We start from the raw sequence: 20,716 nt of genomic DNA, 5'->3' as shown, positions 1-20,716 counted from the left end.
CATCATTGTCACATGACTCACTATATCACATAGGATATAGTATCATATTTATAACTCAACATTTTTAATTTAGTTTTTTACTTACACGAGATTATTTCTCTCATAGTTAGTTAAATTCAACTTTCTGTTAATCAGTTGTCCCTTATGCTTAAAGTGGCCGGAAAAGATTCCCCACGAGGAAAAAAGAGAGAAAATTATGAAATTTTAATGATACTATTATGATTTTGTTAAAGGCTCTTTATAAACAATCAAGCAAACCCCACCACTAATTACAACCAGTAAATAAATTTAATAAAGTATAAAGGTGGACAAATATGCGTAATTATTTATTAATAGTGGATGCTAAGAAATAACAATAAAAATTCAATTGTGATAAAGGGCAAAATTCAAGGACCCCATGCTTAATTATAGAAAAATATATGTTAACTTGCAAATGATGCATGTATTTGTACCAATTCTAATTAAATGCTACTCTATGTAATTGTCAATGCTTAGTACATTGATTTGACATCATTTGGCTTGCTTCGATCATTATATCAATTTCATTAATTAAATTTTACAAACAATGTTTATCCGATTGATGACATCAATTATATATGTGGTTCGTATTATACGGTTTCTTTATAATTAAATGATTAAACCACAAAAATTGTTTTGCTACCTCATAATAGAAGAGCCCCGGTACTAATGAGTAGATTAGAGAAATAATTAAAATAGGGCAGGTTTGATCTAACTTCGACCTAAGTTTTGAGTGTGCAAAATGGAAATATATTGAGAAAAAAAATCATCTATATGCAGTCGTTATTTAATTAGCAAGCTATTCGTCAATTTTCAAAAATATTGATTTGACTATTTTCTTTCGTTTTATCCTTCTTTTTTAGCATTCAAAATGTTCTCAATAAAGATCTCTTGTTTTTAAGCTCATTCGCTCTTTACATTTTATTTTATTAGATATTGGTGAAGACATTTTGACACCATTTTGTTAAGATTATTTTTTGAAAAGTTTGAATTAGTTTATGCTATTAAGTGTTATGATGAGGGCCTAAAGATAAATATTTGAAAACTAAGTGACAATAAAATTTAATTAGTCCTGGTATATATACTAACGATAAGATTGAAGCTCTATAGATGAAGTTTATTTTATAGTATTTAGATATTGGGATTAACACGGAGTAAATCCCATCAAATAAATAAATCATTCCCTCATCATACTAATTTCTATAGTAGTAGTAGTAAATTGTAAATGAGGTAAAATGTCAAGTTGAGCGACAAAAGAGTTGGTTTTTTCACTATAGAAAATTTGTTTTTTTAACGTTCATATAAATTGGTGGGGCACAATTATATTGTGGATTGGCCCTTAAGTGTCTGTTGGTGTGTTTTTTTTCTTTTTTTTTTTAACCAAAAACCACGAAAAAAATAAAAAGAATTTAAGATTTTGTCGGTGGGAAATTAATCGTCAGCCAGCCCATATTTCACTCTATTTTATTTTTATGGGTTTTTCAAAAAAATAATAATGGGGCAACAGGTTGCATAACTAAGTTTCCCTCTCCTATAATAGACGTATAATATATACATATAATTGCTAAAAAAAAAAAACTTTCGGTATTCCTCTATCCTCATTCCTCCCTAATTAATCCTTAATTCTAGTAATTATAGTACTAGTACTTCTTATAAAGCATATGCATCAAAGTCCAAATTGACAGTTGTAGTAGGCTGAAATAGCTTTACCATGAGGCAAAGCGATTTATTGCACTGAAAGAAATTATTGCTGTTGGTACAAGTATTATTTATGGTATTATTACGATTATTATATATCATTAATTTTATTTACATGATATATTAACTGTAAAATTCGCAATCTGAGTTTTGCTACTTGCAGTGGTCTGACTTTTCCTTTTATTGATAAAATAATTATCCGAAGGCGGAGCCTAGCTCTGAAGCAGGGGCCTAAATTTTGCGACTATGGACATAACTTAATATTTTTGTATTTTATACATAAAGTGGGATGATTAGGGATAATTCAAAGAAATTGTGGTGAGGTTAATAGCCCCACCACTAATAAATGTGGTTCCGTTACCGCTTCGATTTGTATTTGATATCACATTTAATTATTAAGTAACTTAATTTATCGAATATTTATATACGATCCGCTTCAAAATATTAAAAAATAGTATCTTAATTCGCCGAATGTTATTTATTTACTACTATAAAATTTCATAGTTGTTCATTCTTGAGATACTTCACATATTGAGACTATATGACATTATGACCAATTATCTTATTTGAGCAATTCGAATCTCTTGTATTTTGCACTATATATGATTCAACTTTAAACATCGGTGAGATTTTATTTGTCACTTTAATTTGGCGCCATTAATATGAAATAACCAAATAACTTAATGGATGACAATAGGCCAAAATAAGTTGGTGTTTTAATGCATTTGGCTTCAATTTCTTCATTGCATTTCAATCACTATGTCCTTTTGTATTAATAGATTGAATTCATAAACATTCCTCATTCATCTGTCTCAAAAATGTTAGCGAACCCAGATGGTGTAATCGAGTGACATGAGATTCATTCATCTTTGATTAAATAATTAAAAAATCAATTTCTATTTTTGAATATGAAACAATTTTAAATTTTTTTCCCATCTATCGAAGTGCCTGTAATTTCGGTAGGAATCACCTAGTACATTTTTTACAACACTAATAAAAATTGGACATGTGAATATTCATTATAATAATAAAAATAGTATTCGAATTTCAACATTCCTAATATATCTCCTACTGTACTAATAAAAATTAGACATGTAATATCCGTAATATAATAGAAAAGGATTCAAATTTCAACTTTCTTAATACATCACCTACTACACTCGCTAATAAAAATTAGACATGTGGATGTTCATTATTATAATATAAATAGTATTCAAATTTCAACTTTCCTAATAAACTTCCTAGTATACTTAATTTAAAAGGGAATCAAATTTTTCGTTTTCGTTTATTTATTTGTACTTTTAAGTAGCCAATTCTTCAAAGAATGACTTTACACTAATCATATTTTATTAGTTTGAGAGTAAAATTTAATCTTTTTTATTTTTATAAAAACTGTTCACACCTCTATTTTATACGTATAGTATATTAATAAAAATCATGATTTTTTAAAAATGGAGTAATAAAAAGATGAGAATCTATATGCACGATGTTAATTAATGTATTTTAAATGAATTGTTTTAATAAAAGTGATATGTAGTCATGGTTATACAAATTTAACTTATAAAACAAATACTCCTATATAGAAATATAAGTAGAAAATATATCATTAAAATCCTGTATATATGAGACACACCACTATGTTATGATGATTATCATTAATTCATTTCATTTTTCTTGTATTTTAATTCAAATAATAATGAAATTTGAGAAAATTGAAATTTTATTCCTTTTATACTGATAGTATGGGAAAGTTAGAATTAAAGTTCTTTTTATAGATTTTGTAAAAAACTCCACATGTCTTAACTTTTATTAGTATAGTAGAAAATGTATCGGGGGATGTTTTAACTTTCAAGTGATTCTTATTTTATTTTATTTTTTTTAATAAAAAAAAGATTCAAATTAAAAGATGGTGAGTAAGAGTTCAACAATAATTCCCCAACAAAAATACAAACCTACCAAGACCAGCGAAAAAACTAAGCACCAACAAAAAACTAAAAGCAAAAACAGACAAACGACCAAAGCTCACACCACAAGCAAAAAGCCACCAAGCAACCGAGCAAGCAAGGCCAACAAAGCATTACATCAAACCGGGGGCAAGACGAACCTCATTAGTGATTTTTGATTGCAACCTTAGTCTTATACTTGATGTCAGTCCCTTAGCCCGGCTCAACTCATCATAAATTTGCTCCGGTAAAGATGGAAACTCTGGACACCATCCCTTAGCCCACGAACCTAGCCTACACAGTAAGAGTCTCTTCTCAGTTTCGCAACTTGGGACAATTTTCTCGAAAACAATTTTGTTCCTCAGCCACCAAACGGATCATGTTGTCACATAGAAGAGGGAACACTACAACTTTTTATCAAATTTGATGAAAGGAGCGTCCATCCAGCTGAGGAAGCATGAGACTGGGTCTATAGGAAAACAAAGAGATACATTCCAACAGCCGCAACAGAAATACCACAATCTACTAGAGCACCTGTATCCGAAAATAACATGATCAACGGTCTCTGGCTCTTCTTTGCAAAAGACACACAAGTTATCTTCAATCTCAGGGAGTTCAAATCTGAATAATCTCTCCTTTGTGTTGAGCCGTCATTGGAGAATAAACCATAAGGAGTTGTGCACGTGGTGGAGCAACTTTCCTCCATGCTAGTCTTCCATGACCAACCCGATTGCTCACGATCCCGCTCAAACGGACTTTTAAGTGATCCTTGCCACTGTAAATTAGCAAGAACAATATTATACCTTGATCTAAGGGATATTGACATCTTATATCATGAAACTTTCAAAAGGTTGAGTTTTTCCCACGAACTTTAAAATCGGCAAATAATATCACTTTACCCCGGATTTGTTTTTCCCACGAATAAAAAAATTCATGTTATTTTAATAGATTGAAGAACAATTTTGGAGAGTGTGCTTCAAGAAAAACTATCTTCAAAGATTGAAAAACTTGAAACTCTCAGAATTGTTGTCGAGAAATTACAAAAAAAAAAATCGGTATCATAATATTATTTGTGTGAATTTTTTTATTCGTGGACAAAAACAAATCCGAAATAAAGTTCGTAATATTATTTACCAATTTTAAAATTTGTGAAAAAAAATATAACTTTTTAAAAATTTCATAATATTAAAAATCAATATCTCCTCCTTAGTCTAATTAAAAAACGTTGCGTCAATATCTCTTCCCTTGATCTAAATAAAAGAAGAATCTTTCCAAATTTACCTACTAGAAACGACAGGGTAACATTATCTAAAATAAAGTAGTCCCATCTTATATTTTTTCACTTTCACCATTCCCTATATAGATCTTTAACCTTTATTCACCTTCGAAGTCAAGATAAAATTTGAAGGGCAATTAACAGCATATCGTACGATAGCAAAACATAAAATAAAAAATTATATATACAGATATATAGGCTAATCAAAGGAAAGTGGTTTTCGATGTTGACATTTGCAAAATTTGATTACGTGCATAATATCTGTATATCTGTTAATCAAATTTATAGATACGTATATAATGAGTATAACAATTACGTCAAAAAATTATTTATAAAAGAAATTACTCTCTCGGTCTATGAAAAATAATCTCATTTTGTCATTTCAAAATTTTTATAAAAGTTGATATAATTTCTGAAAATGGAAAGTTCCTCCTTAATATTTTACTTACTTTTACTCCTTTCTCTAATACTGTATTCCACTTTTTATCCCTGTTTCTTATGTTACTTATTTTTCCCTTTTTCTTTCTTTTATTAATTTTTTAATTAAAATCCATATTATTTATAAATGAAATTATTTTTTATAGACGGATGGAATATAAAATTGTAAAATAGAATGAAATTTTTGTTTGATGTGGTGGATTTAAAAATGAGAGTTCTGTCATAACTGTGAAATGTGAATTCACTTGAATATACTGTGCATTCCACAATTTAAGAATTGAAAATGATTCCCTATTATATATAGTCATTTTAATGGATTACATCCCCATAAACGATTCCTTTTTTCTTGTTTTAACCAATGAGTAGAATGCCTCGTCAGAGAAATGATTCGTGAGGATTATAATTAAGTCCCATATATAGCAGACATATAGATATACAGTACTATAATGACATAAAATAAATGAAATTCTCATTTTTATACTCCATTCATACTCTAAAAATAAACTTAATTTATTATTTTGGGACGTCCACTAAAATTAAACCAAGTATAAATATGAATTTTTTAACAAATAATAATCATACACATCATTTCTAATATGGGAATTAAACCAAGTATAAATATGAATTTTTTAACAAATAATAATCATACACATCATTTCTAATATGGATTCCATAGTCCACCAAAATTCCTTCAATTTCATTTTCTCTCTTTCTTACTTTTACCATTTTTGTCATACTTTACCAATTACACTTAAAATTCATATCATTTATAAGTTTGTCTATTTTATGAGGACGGAAGAAATAAATAAATATTAATTTTACAATAATAAAATATAAATAAAATATATTATTTGTCATTTTATAATAAAAATAAAATAAGATTTTTAGTTGTGGATAAACTGAAATGACATATCAAAGCTCCTCGTCCCGGATGGAGGGAGTGAATCTCTTGATGTATCAAGTGATAAAATTGACTATTACTCCTCAATCCCACAACAGTATACATTTTAGATTATAAATGAGTTTACGTATAATTAGTAAAGTAAAAGAGTTAGAAAGAAAAAATAATTAAGATATTATTAGTTGAGTATGAGTTTCCCATTACAAAGAATTTTTGTTCTAAAATTAGAAAATACATACTCTTATGAAACAGGATAAAAAGAAAATAATGTATATTCTTATGAAATAGAGGGAGAGAGAGTATATCATATGAACTTCAAAACATGATTTAATTTTTTAACTCCATCCGTCCCTCATAATTTGTCACCATTTGATCTAACACGGTTTTTAAGAAATGTAATAAAAAGTGGATTGAAAAAGTTAATGACATGCGTGTTCTATTTTTATATATTAGTTTTATAATAAAATGTGAATGAAAATATGTTAATAGAATATGAATTCCACTACTAAAAATGGAAAAAATGAAAGGTTATAAATTTTTAAAAATAGACAAAAATGGAAATAGCGACAAATTTTTAGAAAAGGAGGGAGTATTATAAAGGCTTTCGAAATTTACGGAGCTTTAATTTTTGGCCTCTCTTATCCGTTCTAGTAATGATGTAGTGATACTCAGTGTGGATGAAAAATTAAAAAAATCAATTATATACGTTTTTAGTATTCTTTTCTTATATAATTACGAATTTTTTTAAATTTATTTATTGTCTAATTACTTTCCTTTTTAATTTTACTTCCTTTTTAATTTATTTGTGAATATATTAAGAATTAATTCCTATATGAAGTCAATTATGATTTTAATATCTTTTCTTATATCAATTAGTTTTATTTCTTATTTTCTAATTTATTTCCTTTAAATTTTATTTGTGTATATGTCAAGAATTAATGCCTATAAAAAAACTTCATAATGTGATGGAAGAAATAGTCTGAGATTAATACAGTGATATTTTTGTGAGTTAATCTATCTTGAGTTCTCTAGAATTTTTAATTTATTGTTACATCTTGTCTCTACACAGAAGAAAATTTTGTCATTCAATCAAGCGACTTCTGCAGCGTTCCTAAGCAGAAATTATTGCCATATTCAAAATCAAGCCACAAAGATCACACTATCAAGTAAGTTGATTGAGTTTTTAATTTGGATTTAGAAAACGAAGGTTAATAGTAATTTTTTATAAAACTCCGTAATTTAGACCACTAACTATAGAACATAGCAAAAGTTTATGTTCCCACTACTACAAAATTCAACATCTCAATCCCTTAATTTTTTTTTCAACTTTAGATTCTATATGAAGTTCTCAATCAAGATATCACCTCTAGTCTCATCATGACTTGTTGTTACAAATAAATGACCAATCAAAAATACATGTTTATCTCTTAAGACTTAAGTCTTGACAAAAAAATTAGTTGGGTTATGAAAAGTCTAATCATCACTATAGGTATCTTTGTTTGGCAACGTAGAAGAAAAATATTAACTCTTATGTATATGACACTTATTGTGCTCACTAATTACTTAGTTATAAATATAATAACGCGATGGAGATTCAAGTTTCATAAATGTTTATTAAATTGGATGAATTACAAAATCTAGCAAGCAAATGGGCCTCTCCTATTTGTCAAAATATAAATTGCCTAAATAGTATTTCAGCCCATTAGCCATAAATTCTTAATCATGAAAATTAAACAGCGCGTTTAAATTAGTCAAGGTCAAAATGAATTAAATTTTACTCCACTGTATTGAATTTGAGTATATAGTAGTATATCTAATCACGTTTGACAATGTCATAAATGATAAAATCATAATATAATGTACGGAGTAATTAGCATTTTAAATTTAAAATCATACTCGCTTAATGAATAATGCCCAAAACTTTCAAAAATACTTTATCATCAGCATTTTAAAATATATTATTGCAATTTTCGAATTTTAGTTTCTGCTGAAATGGATCTGACGTGGCACCACCTCGAATAAAAATATCTAATAAAATACATATTTTTAAAAACAAAAAAAAAATCAAATTTAATTAAGACAGATCATCAAAATACATTTCCCCAATGGCAAATCGGTAAAACGTGAGTTTGGTGAGGGCAGAATGTACGAGTCTTCTCCCATTTCCTTACCATAATTTAAAAACGAAAATAAAATTACAATTGAATAACAAATTGAAGGCCTCATTTTCGTCTCTCTCTTCCCACCCGGTCCCTGTGTTTCTCTCTTCACCTCTCAAATTCATCCAATTATCTGTTAAATTAAGCTATTTAGATTAAGGTATTATTTCCTCTTGTTTGTTGATTAATTGTTACCATTTCCCCATTTTTATTGGACTCAGATCCACTGATCTGCGCGAGGGTTCTTTGTAATTTATGTGAAAAATTGAATCTTTTGCCTTCCGCTCCCTTCCTTTTTGTTGCTTTTCTTGTGGGTCAGGATAAATATCACAAAATTTCTTTGATATTTTCATTAACTTAAGATCGCCCTAACGCCTCTTTGTTTGTCATCTCGGAAGGTGAAAATTCCCGTCTTTTTTGCTAAGGTTTTTTTCATTTTTTTTAGGAATTGCCTTGATGATTAATTGATGTTGTGAAGCTTTGATTGATTCGGTATAATTATTGATTAATGTTTATGTTTTTGAGTTTATTTGGGAATTTTAGGTTTAGGGTAAAGGAGTTATACATGATATATCAATTGTGGGTTTTTCTTGTGACAAGCTAAATAGAGTCCTGTTATTTTCCATATGGAATCGCGTATCCAGAAGGCTTTATTTGGTTGTGTTCTCAATTTTATTGCTGATATTTTTCTTGATTTGTTTATGAAGGTATTATGTTGTTCTCTAGTTTACTAGCTTTTTGGGATGAATTCTGTTGCTCCCTTCTCATGCTCTCGAATAGATGATTATATATTTGAGATGAATTCTGTTGCTCCCTTCTCATGCTCTCGAATAGATGATTATATATTTGGTATTGAATGAAATGAATTAAAGCTTATACTATATTGAATGACGAGAATAGTAACTCTATGATATTTATTTATGCTCGTGGATGACTCTAATCGATTATTTATGTTGAGAAATCATATGGGAACACTAGGTGTATAGCAGACTGGTCAATTTCGAAGGTTATGGTTATTGATGTGCACATTTTAATTGATATTTCACTTACATAATTCAGAGTTGGTCCCTTTGTTCTGATGACCTTCGTCATATGGCTATCCTCTATAAAATGTTGTCAATGTTGCTCACTTGTCACTTGTAGAGGATTTCATCTCACTGGGGGATTATTTTTTCTCATCTTGTTGAAATTCTGTAAATCGGGTTCATCTTTGTTTTTATTTGAAAAAGTATAGTCTTTTCATGGTACTGAACTTTTAATGCTCAATTGATTAAGCTGTTGGGCTCCTTTTTATGGTTGAGGATGTGATTAAACTTCCTGCCTCAAAACCCGTCTCATGCTGCAGTAACGGTGAGATGGGTCAAAAAGGAGACTTTTTTAGCCAGTTTTGATAATAAAATGTGACCTTTTAATGACTTCTTTGGTGCTGGTTGTCTAATGTTGTTTGAAAAAATTTCATTTTACCGCTTAATGCATAAATACATGGGATGTGTGTTACGGCTTAGTGCATAAATTTTCCAAAGCTGGTATAGATGTTTTGTGGTCTTCACTTACGTGTAGGTTTATTGAGCTGCATTTACGAAGTTCTAAAAATTCTTAGGTGGTTGCTTGTTTCAAAATGAAAGTGAGTTTGAGCTGGGCTATTTGATGTCTGTAGCTGTGTTGTTATTATACTTGGCTTAAGGTACATGATCCCGACTACCATTGGAGACCTTCTTCACATTTGTTGCTTGCCTTTGTAGGAATTGGATCTATGGAATCCTCCAAGGAGACTGGCTGCCAAGCTCGAGAAGGCCCAATTCTTTGCATCAACAACTGCGGTTTCTTCGGCAGTGCTGCTACGATGAATATGTGCTCCAAGTGCCATAAAGACATGGTCTTGAAACAGCAGCAGGCCCAGTTTGCCGCCGCATCCATCGAGAACATGGTCAATGGCAGCAGCTCAAGCAGCAATCTGATCGAGCCTCTTACTGCTGATGTGGTGAACGTGAAGGCTAAGCCAGTTGTATTAAAAACTGACTCTCCTCAACTGACCCCTGATCTGGCATCAAGCCAGAGCTCAGAGCCTAAGCCAAAGGAGGGGCCAAACAGGTGCACCACTTGCCGCAAGCGCGTGGGATTGACTGGATTCAGCTGTAGGTGTGGGGACCTTTTCTGCTCGGTCCATCGCTACTCAGACAAACATGAGTGCCCGTTCGACTACCGGTCGGCTGCTCAGGACGCCATAGCAAAGGCGAACCCGCTCGTTAAAGCTGATAAGCTGGACAAGATCTAAAAGGTCACTGGGCCCTAGTATGATAATTTGCTATCTTTAAAATGTCGATGGTTCGTCTATGCCGATTGTGCTGTGTCTCTAGACTTGTGTTGGGTGGTGTAGGGAGAAAAGAAGGGAAGGGGAGGGTTGATGGTGATTGTGGGTTGTTGCTTATTCTAGAGTCGTGCTTCAATTGGCTAGGGTTACTTTGGTTTGGTTGCAGTGTGCAAGTTGTTATTTGCTCTTCTTTGTTGAATAACATTATTGTGGAATTTGTAAGTTGCCCATCTTTTTCACATCTTGCTGCATCATTTTATTCTCATGTTTCTGCATTTACTCTACTGATCATCGTATATGGTTTATACATTTCTTGCTCGTTGTTCGCCCCTCATAATGAATTGTGTTCAAACTCATATCTAATGGCATAAATTTGTAGTGTTTGAATGATCTGATACAAGTTCAAACTCATCTAATGGCATAAATTTTTAGTGTTTGGATAATCTGATTCAAGACTCACACATTGTATACTTGAAATTAGTCAAGTTTGCTTACAATATTTAAAGAAGTGCATATTCAAGTCACCGTAACAATGTAGTAGTTTGCAAGTTGCAACGATGCAGAACGTCGATGGGGTCGGGCATGCACGGCTGCATCTTACTAATAGCCAAACTTCAATGATACAACAGAAACTGCAAAGAAGGAATATTTCAATAAGTAAAAATATGTAACAAAAATGATCTTGAGATCGCATAGAAAAATAACGCAACAGTTTTTAGCTCATCATTGAGCCCTTGTGGAGTGCTTCATTGCTTCGACGAAATGGTGAAATGCAATGGAAACTCAAATGCAATGCAGGTTCCTACTGTAGTACTAGAAAATTTTAGTGGAGCAACAACAGCATCTGAGCAAGAAAACGCGAATTAGAAAAATATGCAAGGGATGGAAGCAAAAGAAGAAGAGACATCAAAGTTAAACAAAACTTGTATACCTTGTGTAAGTTGATGTTTGTTTTTCAAAATTCTCTACCTTGTGTTGGTATAATGTAGGCATGCTGCATGCAAGAAAACGCGAGTTGAGAAATATACAGGGGAGAGTGAACATGAATATCAGCCCCAAATACTCACTTTGGTATTCATTTTTAAAAATCTGTCAGGCTGATTTCCATGTCGGAAAACTCTCTGCGTTATCAATGCCTGATTTTGAGATACACAAGGACAAGGAAACACGAGGTAGGAAAATATGAGAATATGAGGCCCAAGCACTTAGGTTGATGTTTGTTTCCAAAGACTCTAATGTTGGTATTATATAGGCCCAACCAAACACTGAAACACATACTACTAACAATCTAAACAATAGAGAGTGAAGATTTGCACAAAAACAACGTTTGAGCTGATAACAAAGAAGTAGAAACATCCATCTGGATACATTTCTACCTTTCAGTCTGGGAATTGGATATTGTGAGAGCAAGGCATGTTGATACATTGCAGAACAGCAATGTGGAATCGCATATTAACAGCAAATTCAATCCTCAAATACTAGTTCTGGGAATAGAAGAAACTAACAACCACCCCAGATACTTGCACATGAATTAACAAGTATGTACGAAGGTATTAACCAATTCATATTCCACACCCAACTGCACGTTAAGAGCATCCGCAATGGTGCTTAGGCCAGCCATTCTCTCCCCTGCCACGTCAGCAACACTAAAAAATCCACCTGCCACATCAGATTTAGGCCAGCCATAGGCCAGCCGCAATAAAAATAATTCAAAATATACTACATTTACGGAATTAAAATTACGATTAAATTACGGAATTAAATTTTATTTACACATATACTGGGAAAATTCATTAATTGCATTTTAAAAAAAATTACATAGATAAAAAAAATCCGGGCTTCCACACACGAGCCACCGCCCCACTCTACTCCTCACTAATTTATTAAAAAAATACATAAAAAATGTTAGTATGCCTTGAATTTGTGTTAGTTTGCCGCTAGCCGAACGGGGGTCTCGCTGCCCGGTCAGCGAGTAGTCCCGAGGGGGTCAAAGGGGGCGACGCCCCCTTGCACCATAGGGGTCGGGGGCGCGGAGAGGCCCCCGGCCCGACGGTATGACATGTTTTGTTTTAGGTCTTAATTTTGTATTGGGCTAGTTGTTGTTGTCCATCGCTAGATGTTGCTCTTGTACAGAAATTTAGAGATAAAGAAAATCGTGTTTATATAGTTTTTCAAAAATTAAAAAAAAGAATTAAATTTTTTTAAAAAAGAATTAAAAGAAAAATTTAAAAAAAGAATTAAAAAAAAAAACAAAATTCGGCGCTGGCCGATCGCTGGTCGATCGGGCCGCCACAATGGCGGCCAGCGCATCGGCCAGCGCCGAGCGATCGGCCAGCCCACGCCGATCGGCTCGCCGATTTCGCTCTCGCCGATTGCAATGGTTCGGCTTCTTCGATCGGCCAGCGCGACGAATCGGCTAGCCGGTCGCTAGCCGACCATTGCGGATGCTCTAAATCACTCCATAAATACTTTCTTCCAAGCATTCACTAATTACAACCCGATTATACGGTCTCAGAGCAGCTGCTGCCGCCATTTTCCGAGCTTCTCAATTGCAACTGCACTTCATACTCATTCTTGGGCTTTCGGAATTACGATTATGCCCTTGCTGTGGACTGGACGAATATTCAATTTTATTGTTGAATTCAAATATACTCCTACTACTCCTACTGTAATTACAAGTTTACTATTGGAATGAATCATAACTCTGTAAATTTACTAATTTATTCAGTTCGATTAATTTTACTTTTAGTACAATAATTTTTTGACACATGTCTCTAAATCACAATGCTCTTATCTTTTCATAATTATATTTTATACTTTCATTAATATATATCATACCTCTTTTGGAACTGGTTAACTTAAACTATAAAATTAAATTAAATTATATATCCTTATAAAAAAATACATTTATCCAGTATTCACATATTTATATACTTAGTATTAGTATATTTCGAATAAAATGTCTAATTCATGACATAATATTTTCAAATTTAAGTACCATGTCAAAATCTTAATTCATCTATTACATAATTATACATATCAATTTTAAATCGTTTCATGACATTCTCGTATAAATAATCGTATCATGATATTTCATTCGAAATGCATGATAGTACATGGTATTTCTCAAATATATTTTTTTGTATTTTGGTCAAATCTAATTGGAATATAGTATTTGCATTTTTCGTTTAAATTTCTTATAACTAAAATATCAGATTACTATACCTTGATTTTTTGTTAACTAGAAGTAGTATTTTCCATTCTAAAAAATAGTAGGAGCAGTAGATATATAATTTTCACATGCTTTTGTAGGTATATTAATTCTGTTATTTACCATTGTCATTATTTTTGTGTAAGAATTGATATCAAAAGAATATTTTAATGAACATCAAATTAAAGGAAGTCATCTATATCGCCTAAATTAAATGAGACACACTTAAATTTACTTAAAGGAAGTAGTACTAATATTTATGCACAATATATATGTATCTACGACTTTTATGTAATTAATTATGAATTGAAGTGAAATAAGGGAATTCAAGCATACGATTGGACTTAGATTAGACTGTTGAAGAATATATATGATTCGTTGTATTTTAGAATTTCATAATCAAATGTTATTATAATCTTAATAGATATTGAAAATTTCATAATTAACTAAAAATAAAAAAAAATGATAAAATATTCTAGATTAATATCTTACTGAAGCAAATACATGTTTCTAAATCACTTTTCATTAAATAAACCAATTTACTCAATACTTAATTTACAATAATTCCTTAAAAGTTGATTTCGATGATCATATGTACTCCTCAAACAAGCTAATATTACCGAAATTTGACTTAATGAGTTGTTCGAGCAAAAATAGTTGAGGTCAAAAATGCATTCATTTGTTATTTAAATGCACATAAATTCCATTAATTTAGACTAGTAACAATTAGTAGTATATGATGAGTAGTGATTATTGGTAGTATAAAATATTAGTAATAATAAATTAATCGTGGAGCGATGGCAAAATGGTAAGAACAAAGTTTGGTGAGGGCAAAATACGTAAATGGCACCGACCCTCTCTCTAATTCCTCACTGTCACCTTTTTCCTCTGTTTTCGAATAGAATAAATGCAGATACAGCGGAATTAATTTAAATCATAATTCAATATCGAGGTCTCTCCCCACCTCTCAAATTGCTCCATTTATCTCTTTGATTAAGGTATTATTTATCCCCGTTTGCATTTTTCGATTGTATTAGACTCAGATTCAGTGATCTGCGCAAGGGTTCTTTGTGTTGCTTCCAAAAATTGAATCTTTTGCGTCTTCAACCTTCTCTTCTATTGCTTTTCTTGTGGGTTAGGAAATACATATAATTAAGTTATTGCTCGTTTATTTTTATTTTTTTTCTAACCTACGATCGCCCTAACGCCTCTTTGTTTATCAATTGGAAGGTTAGATTTTCATTTTCATTAGGTTTTCGATTTCTTTTTGTTGTGGACCTGTAATTGATTCCGGAAGATTGAATTTTTATCGATTGATTTGGGGATTTAGGAGCTTATTAGATGTTTGGAGCTTTTTAGGTCTGCTTTTATTCTGATTTGGGTTTTTTTTGTGATATTTGGCTTCTGCAAGTTTTATAGTGCATGCGTTTTATTTGTGCTAAATTTGATTGACTCATGAATTTTAGATCGATTTTGAGAAAAGAGGATGAATTTGGTTTTGTTATCAGCTGTGTTATTCATGTTTTTCTTGATTTGATTGTAAAAGTGGTGTCTCTTTTAGTGTTTATCAGATGATGATTTAGGTGTGCTATTTCAGAATAAATTGGTGAATAGGATAATTGTATTCCTGCCTTATTCCTTTTTAAATGTTTCTTTAGATGATTTAGATATAGGGTATTGAAGAAATCATTTGGAATGATATTGATAGGGTTGGTGTGGGGTGAGGAATCACATGTAGATGATGGATAGATATAGCATCCAGTGAATATATAGGTTATTTTATTGATATTTCAGGTCCCTTTTGTTATGATGATTTGTTTTTGCTATGCTTGTGCTCTTGAAATAGTGTTGAGGTTATTGAACTAGCCGGATTTTCTCTTATTATTACAATGCAACATAGTTTGAAACAATTTATGGAGTAGTATTAAATTTAGACCGGTAACTGCATCAGTAATATCATGCTATTGAAGTCGATAATATAGGTAGTGTGGGCTGCCTTCGGTCAAGGATTTTTGAAGTAGCTTTCTGAAAACTTGTTTCCTGATGCAGTATATATGTGTGAAAATGAAGCAACTTTTGGTTGGATAACAAGCTGTAGATTTCCCCTTGGGTTGTCTAATATAGCTCCACTGACATCCTGTCCATGTTTTGGGATTTTTATTTGATTGATTATTACAAAATTGCATGATTATAGGGTGTTTAAATTGGTCTGTGCATGTTACTCGGGCTGCTTTTGAGAAGCTTTTAACATTCTTGAGCATTTTGTCGAAAATCTTAAAAACTATATCTAGTCTCTTTCACGTTGCATTCTTGTAATTGGGGGTGAATGCAGATATTACAAGATTGAAATTCACCTAGTGATGGAAATTCATCCACCACTGACTGGGTTAAGACGGGATTGAATTTGAGCATAGTGTTGATGATGCTTGTAATACATGTGACTTTTGTTGTCTTGATGTGATTTGCGAGCTCAATTAATAGTAAGAAAGTCTTATCGCATTGGGCGCTTGTGTTGGTGCATTGCAGAAGCTTGCATAAATGGAGTCCTCCAAGGAGACCGGCTACCAACCTCGAGAAGGCCCGATTCTCTGCATCAACAACTGCGGCTTCTTCGGAAGCGCTGCCACGATGAACATGTGCTCGAAGTGCCATAAAGACATGGTCTTGAAACAGCAGCAGGCCCAGTTTGCCGCGGCATCCATTGAGAACATGGTCAATGGCAGCATCAAACAGAAGGAGCCCCTCCCTGCTGATGCAGTGACTGTGGAAGTCGAATTAAAACTCGACTCCCCTCGTCCGACCCTTGACCCAGTGCCGAGCGAGCCGAAGCCAAAGGAGGGACCAAGCAGGTGCACCACCTGCCGCAAGCGTGTGGGCCTGACCGGTTTCAGTTGCAAGTGCGGAAATCTCTTCTGCTCGGTGCACCGCTACTCAGACAAACATGAGTGCCCATTCGACTACCGGTCGGCCGCTCAAGAAGCCATCGCAAAGGCAAACCCTCTGGTTAAAGCCGATAAGCTCGACAAGATCTGAGAGGCTTTCGCGTTGCTCTTCTATTTATGTATCCGGTGATGGTTCGTCATGTAAGTCTTGCCGATTGTCCGCGTCTCCAGACTTTGTTGGGTGGTGTTTGGGGGGCAAAGATAGGGGGAGAGATTGTGGTTTGTGGAAACTGTGGAGTCGTGTGTCAAATCGGCTAGGGTTGATTACTTTGGTTTGGTGCAGTGTGTACAAGCTGTTGAATAACATTATTATTGTGGAATTTGTAACTTGATCATCTTTTTATGTTGTATTGCTGAATTTACTAGTGTAGAGAGATACTCCCTCTGCCCCAAGTTAGCAGGTTAGTTGAGGCGTTTCTACCTTAAAAAGTCGGGAGTTGGGCTTCGGGCTTCTTGTTGAGCCCGGGTCCGTGGATGACGACGGCGAGGAAGCTAGTAAGAGTCCAAGAAACAGTTATGAATTTCTGTGTCATTGAAAAAAGAAGTCTTACCAATAGTCTCTACAAGAACACTTTCCATTTACAATATGGTGAAACCTGCTTTTATCCCTGATAAACAATTCCCTTCTATAAACTTGGGATACAAACTTTGCAAAGCTATGGCAATCAACACAAATCCTTAGATTCTTCATTATGCGTATAGGCCTTGCTTCACAAACATTCATCATACCAAAAGCTAGGGCTAGTTTCTCACCATGCCCAAGCAAGGTTCTCCCCTTCTGCTCATCGGAACTCAGGTCTGGAGTGTATCCGGCTGCCTTCACCCGATCCGACATCTCCCCTACTTTACACAGCACCTCCTCACTGTCGGGACGGGATCGATCGCCCGCATAGAACGTGTGAAGGGTTTGTCCCTACGTGATCCAGCTCTTCCCCGGCTCCTTCACCACCGCCTTCTCCTTCATCAACCGCCTCACTTTCCTCACCTCGTGCCACCTCCCGTCTAACGCGTATACATTACAAAGCATCACGTAGTTTCCTGCATTCTCCGGCTCTATCTCGAGAAGACGATCGGCGGCAACTTTCCCAACTTGGAAGTCCCGGTGAGCCCTACACGCACCCAGAAGTGAACCCCAGATAGCAGCATTCGGTTTGAGAGGCATCTCTTTCACGAAATGCAACGCCCTCTCTAGCTGACCAGCACGCCCGAGTAAGTCGACAATGCAGCCATAGTGCTCAATACCTAGATCAACACCACCCGCCGATGCTACCTCATCAAAGAATTGGAGGCCTATTTGTTCCATTCCTCCGTGACTGCACCCGGATAGTACTGTCAAAAGAGTCGTGCCATCAGCCTTGATCTTATTCTCTTTCTTCATCTTACTGTATAACTCGACTACAGCTTCCCCGTCTCCATGTCTGCCATACCCTCCCAGCATTGCGTTCCACGAGATAACACTTCTTTCGCACATTGCATCAAAGATCCTCCTAGCGTAAACCAGGTACCCACATTTTGAGTACATATCAATTAAAGAATTCTCAACGGCAATGTAGAAGGATTGGTGAGATCGGAGAACACGGCCGTGCATTTGCCTTCCATACTCGAACGCAGCAAGCCCCGAAAGTGCAGTCAAAACACAAGCATAAGTAACATAATTAAAAGACATTCCTTCGCTCTGCAACTCACAAAACAGATCAAGAGCCTCTTGATCAAATCCTAGTTGAGCATAACCCGAAACAATAGCAGTGCATGAAACCACATCTCTCTCTGGTAAACCTTCAAACACAAGCCGCGCTTCATGGATATTTCCAGATTTGGCATACAAGTCTAGAAGTGAGCTACCAACATATATGTGGGATTCAAAAGGGCTCTTAACTATAAGTGAGTGGATTTGTCTTCCACATTCGAACTGGGAAGCACTCGTGCAAAGATTAACCACTGTAGCGAAAGTGAACTCGTTCGGATTGGTACCTGAAAACTATCACAACATATCATCATTCATAGCTATAAGGGAAAGCAAGAATGCCAAAGTGATCATGTTTGAAGAACTACATTATCTAAAAACAAACTTAGAGGATGTTTGGCTGAGCTTATAATCCCTTAAATAAACTCTTGTAAAGTGTTTGGTAAATCTCCTAAACTGCTTATAAGTATAAAAATAAAAAATTTAAGTTCAATAATCCCTACTAATTTGTTCATAATCTTATAAGTAACAATAAATTTATAATTCATAATTTCAGAATACCTGATCTTAGCATCTCCAAAACGAGATGCAAAGCTTCGTTGTAAAACCCGCTCTTGGTATACCCAGAAATCATCGCGGTCCACGACACTACATTTCTGTGTGGCATTTCGTCGAACACCTTTTGCGCGTCAGCCAAACACCCGCATTTCAAATACAAGACGATAAGCCTCCCGCCAAAGTAGACACGGAGAGCATAACTGGTTTTAATCATGTGGGATTGAGCCGTTTGGCCTGCTTTCACATGCTTCCGGCTCACGCAATCCCGTAGCAGAGCATCGTATTCCATGAATCTCATGTCGTGGCCCTGTCCGTGAATTTGTTGCGATGGCGAATGATTCAGGTTGAAACTGGATGCTGCGATGTTTGAATTAGGAGGGAAGGAATGGAGCTTCGCTGATTGGTGGATTGAGAAATTTCTGTTTAATCGGATTGATATAAAGGTTTGGATATTGCGGTGATGGATAAACTGAGTGATTCTTCTCAGCATTCTTCTTAGAGCTCTGGCTTCCAAGTAGGGGGTGGGAATACGGATATCTGGTATTGGATTTACCCGTACTCGACCCGATATTTGCCGGATTTGGATACCCAATATCCAATTTTATGGAATTGGGTGTGGGATTGGGTATTGAAATATAAGATAAATCGGGTATTGGATAACCCGAATGGGTATCGGGTATTACCCGAATATCCAATATATTATTTAAAGGATATTTTAAATTATGTTTAGCCATTTTGCATTAAATATAATCTTATACTTTAAAATAAAAGTGATCCATTTTTTTTAGTTTTATACTACAAAATAAATGAAACATTAAAGATATTAGTCAATATACATATTTCTATATTTCTATTAATATATAAAATTTAATTTTTCTATTAATTATTAACACATGTAAAGAGTTGGGTATTTGGATACCCGATACGTCGGATATGGATACCGCGGCGAGTATTGGAGTATCCGAAAATATATCGGAGCGGGTTTTGGATAGACATTTTGATGATTTTCGGGTTTGGATACCCGGTTTTTTCGGGTCGGGTATCCACGGATACCCGTATTCCCACCCCTACTTCCAAGAATTAGCGATGATTGATTTTATATTTATATCCTATTTATAATTGTGATTTAATCATCAAGTAAATACTTTATTGATTTCATAAAAATACAGTGGAATTGATAAGAAATACTCCCTCCGTTTCATATTAATAGGGACATTTTTCCATTTCCGTCCGTTCCATAGTAATAGAGTCATTTCCCTTTTTAGTAAAAGTCATCACATTTTTTCACACCCACTTTATTCTCTCTTACTTTTTTCTATCTTCATCTCTCTACCTTTTTTTCATTTTTCACTTTATTCTCTCTTTACTTAACTCACCTAACACAATTTTTTTTTAATTTTCGTACCGAAAAGTTTTGCCTCCATTACTATGGAACGGAGGGAGTAGTATTGATCAAAAAAATCACAAACTTTTCACCTCACGTGGAATTGTGGATGACATTTAATCCCATTTATCGAATTGAAATTTAGGAATCCCCTAAACACTAGTCAAATTCTTAGATCTCCCATTGTTTAATC

The 20,716-nt window shown here is 33.8% G+C and overlaps 3 protein-coding genes across 6 annotated transcripts; 2 read left to right on the top strand and 1 right to left on the bottom strand.

Annotated features, from left to right (window-relative positions):
• Positions 1-8,469: 8,469 nt before the first annotated feature.
• Positions 8,470-10,983, top strand: LOC125189294 (zinc finger A20 and AN1 domain-containing stress-associated protein 8-like). Of its 2 annotated transcripts, none has more exons than XM_048086586.1 (2): positions 8,470-8,593; positions 10,176-10,983. In XM_048086586.1, the coding sequence occupies exon 2, from the start codon at positions 10,187-10,189 to the stop codon at positions 10,706-10,708; it is 522 nt and encodes a 173-aa protein (XP_047942543.1). In that variant the 5' UTR covers positions 8,470-8,593; positions 10,176-10,186; the 3' UTR covers positions 10,709-10,983. The 2 variants fall into 2 exon arrangements, with proteins under 2 accessions (XP_047942543.1, XP_047942544.1); XM_048086587.1 differs by lacking the exon at positions 8,470-8,593 and adding an exon at positions 8,620-8,831.
• Positions 10,984-14,822: 3,839 nt separating this feature from the next.
• LOC125188308 (zinc finger A20 and AN1 domain-containing stress-associated protein 8-like) lies at positions 14,823-17,247 on the top strand. Of its 3 annotated transcripts, none has more exons than XM_048085082.1 (2): positions 14,823-14,953; positions 16,482-17,247. In XM_048085082.1, exon 2 carries the CDS (start codon positions 16,494-16,496, stop codon positions 16,986-16,988), a length of 495 nt encoding a protein of 164 aa, XP_047941039.1. In that variant the 5' UTR covers positions 14,823-14,953; positions 16,482-16,493; the 3' UTR covers positions 16,989-17,247. The 3 variants fall into 3 exon arrangements, with proteins under 3 accessions (XP_047941039.1, XP_047941040.1, XP_047941041.1); XM_048085083.1 differs by lacking the exon at positions 14,823-14,953 and adding an exon at positions 15,037-15,185; XM_048085084.1 differs by lacking the exon at positions 14,823-14,953 and adding an exon at positions 15,066-15,089.
• Positions 17,248-17,675: 428 nt separating this feature from the next.
• LOC125188306 (putative pentatricopeptide repeat-containing protein At3g13770, mitochondrial) lies at positions 17,676-19,637 on the bottom strand. Its single transcript, XM_048085081.1, has 2 exons — positions 19,143-19,637; positions 17,676-18,868 (listed from the first exon to the last, which is right to left on the bottom strand). The coding sequence occupies exons 1-2, from the start codon at positions 19,627-19,629 to the stop codon at positions 17,811-17,813; spliced, it is 1,545 nt and encodes a 514-aa protein (XP_047941038.1). The 5' UTR covers positions 19,630-19,637; the 3' UTR covers positions 17,676-17,810.
• Between the last annotated feature and the right edge of the window lie 1,079 nt (positions 19,638-20,716).

Source organism: Salvia hispanica, chromosome 5 (genome assembly GCF_023119035.1).
Source record: "Salvia hispanica cultivar TCC Black 2014 chromosome 5, UniMelb_Shisp_WGS_1.0, whole genome shotgun sequence".
NCBI lineage: Eukaryota > Viridiplantae > Streptophyta > Magnoliopsida > Lamiales > Lamiaceae > Salvia > Salvia hispanica.
Note: the sequence above shows the minus strand (reverse complement) of the source record. Positions and strands in the feature narration are given on the sequence as shown.

What these genes read in the sequence shown, in the direction of transcription:
- LOC125189294 (XM_048086586.1), top strand. Translation starts at nt 10,187, where the DNA reads ATGGAATCCTCCAAGGAGACTGGCTGCCAAGCTCGAGAAGGCCCAATT.
- LOC125188308 (XM_048085082.1), top strand. Translation starts at nt 16,494, where the DNA reads ATGGAGTCCTCCAAGGAGACCGGCTACCAACCTCGAGAAGGCCCGATT.
- LOC125188306 (XM_048085081.1), bottom strand. Translation starts at nt 19,629, where the DNA reads ATGCTGAGAAGAATCACTCAGTTTATCCATCACCGCAATATCCAAACC. An exon ending in TTTGGAGATGCTAAGATCAG is followed by an intron (nt 18,869 to 19,142) that starts GTATTCTGAAAT and finishes GATAGTTTTCAG; the next exon opens with GTACCAATCCGAACGAGTTC.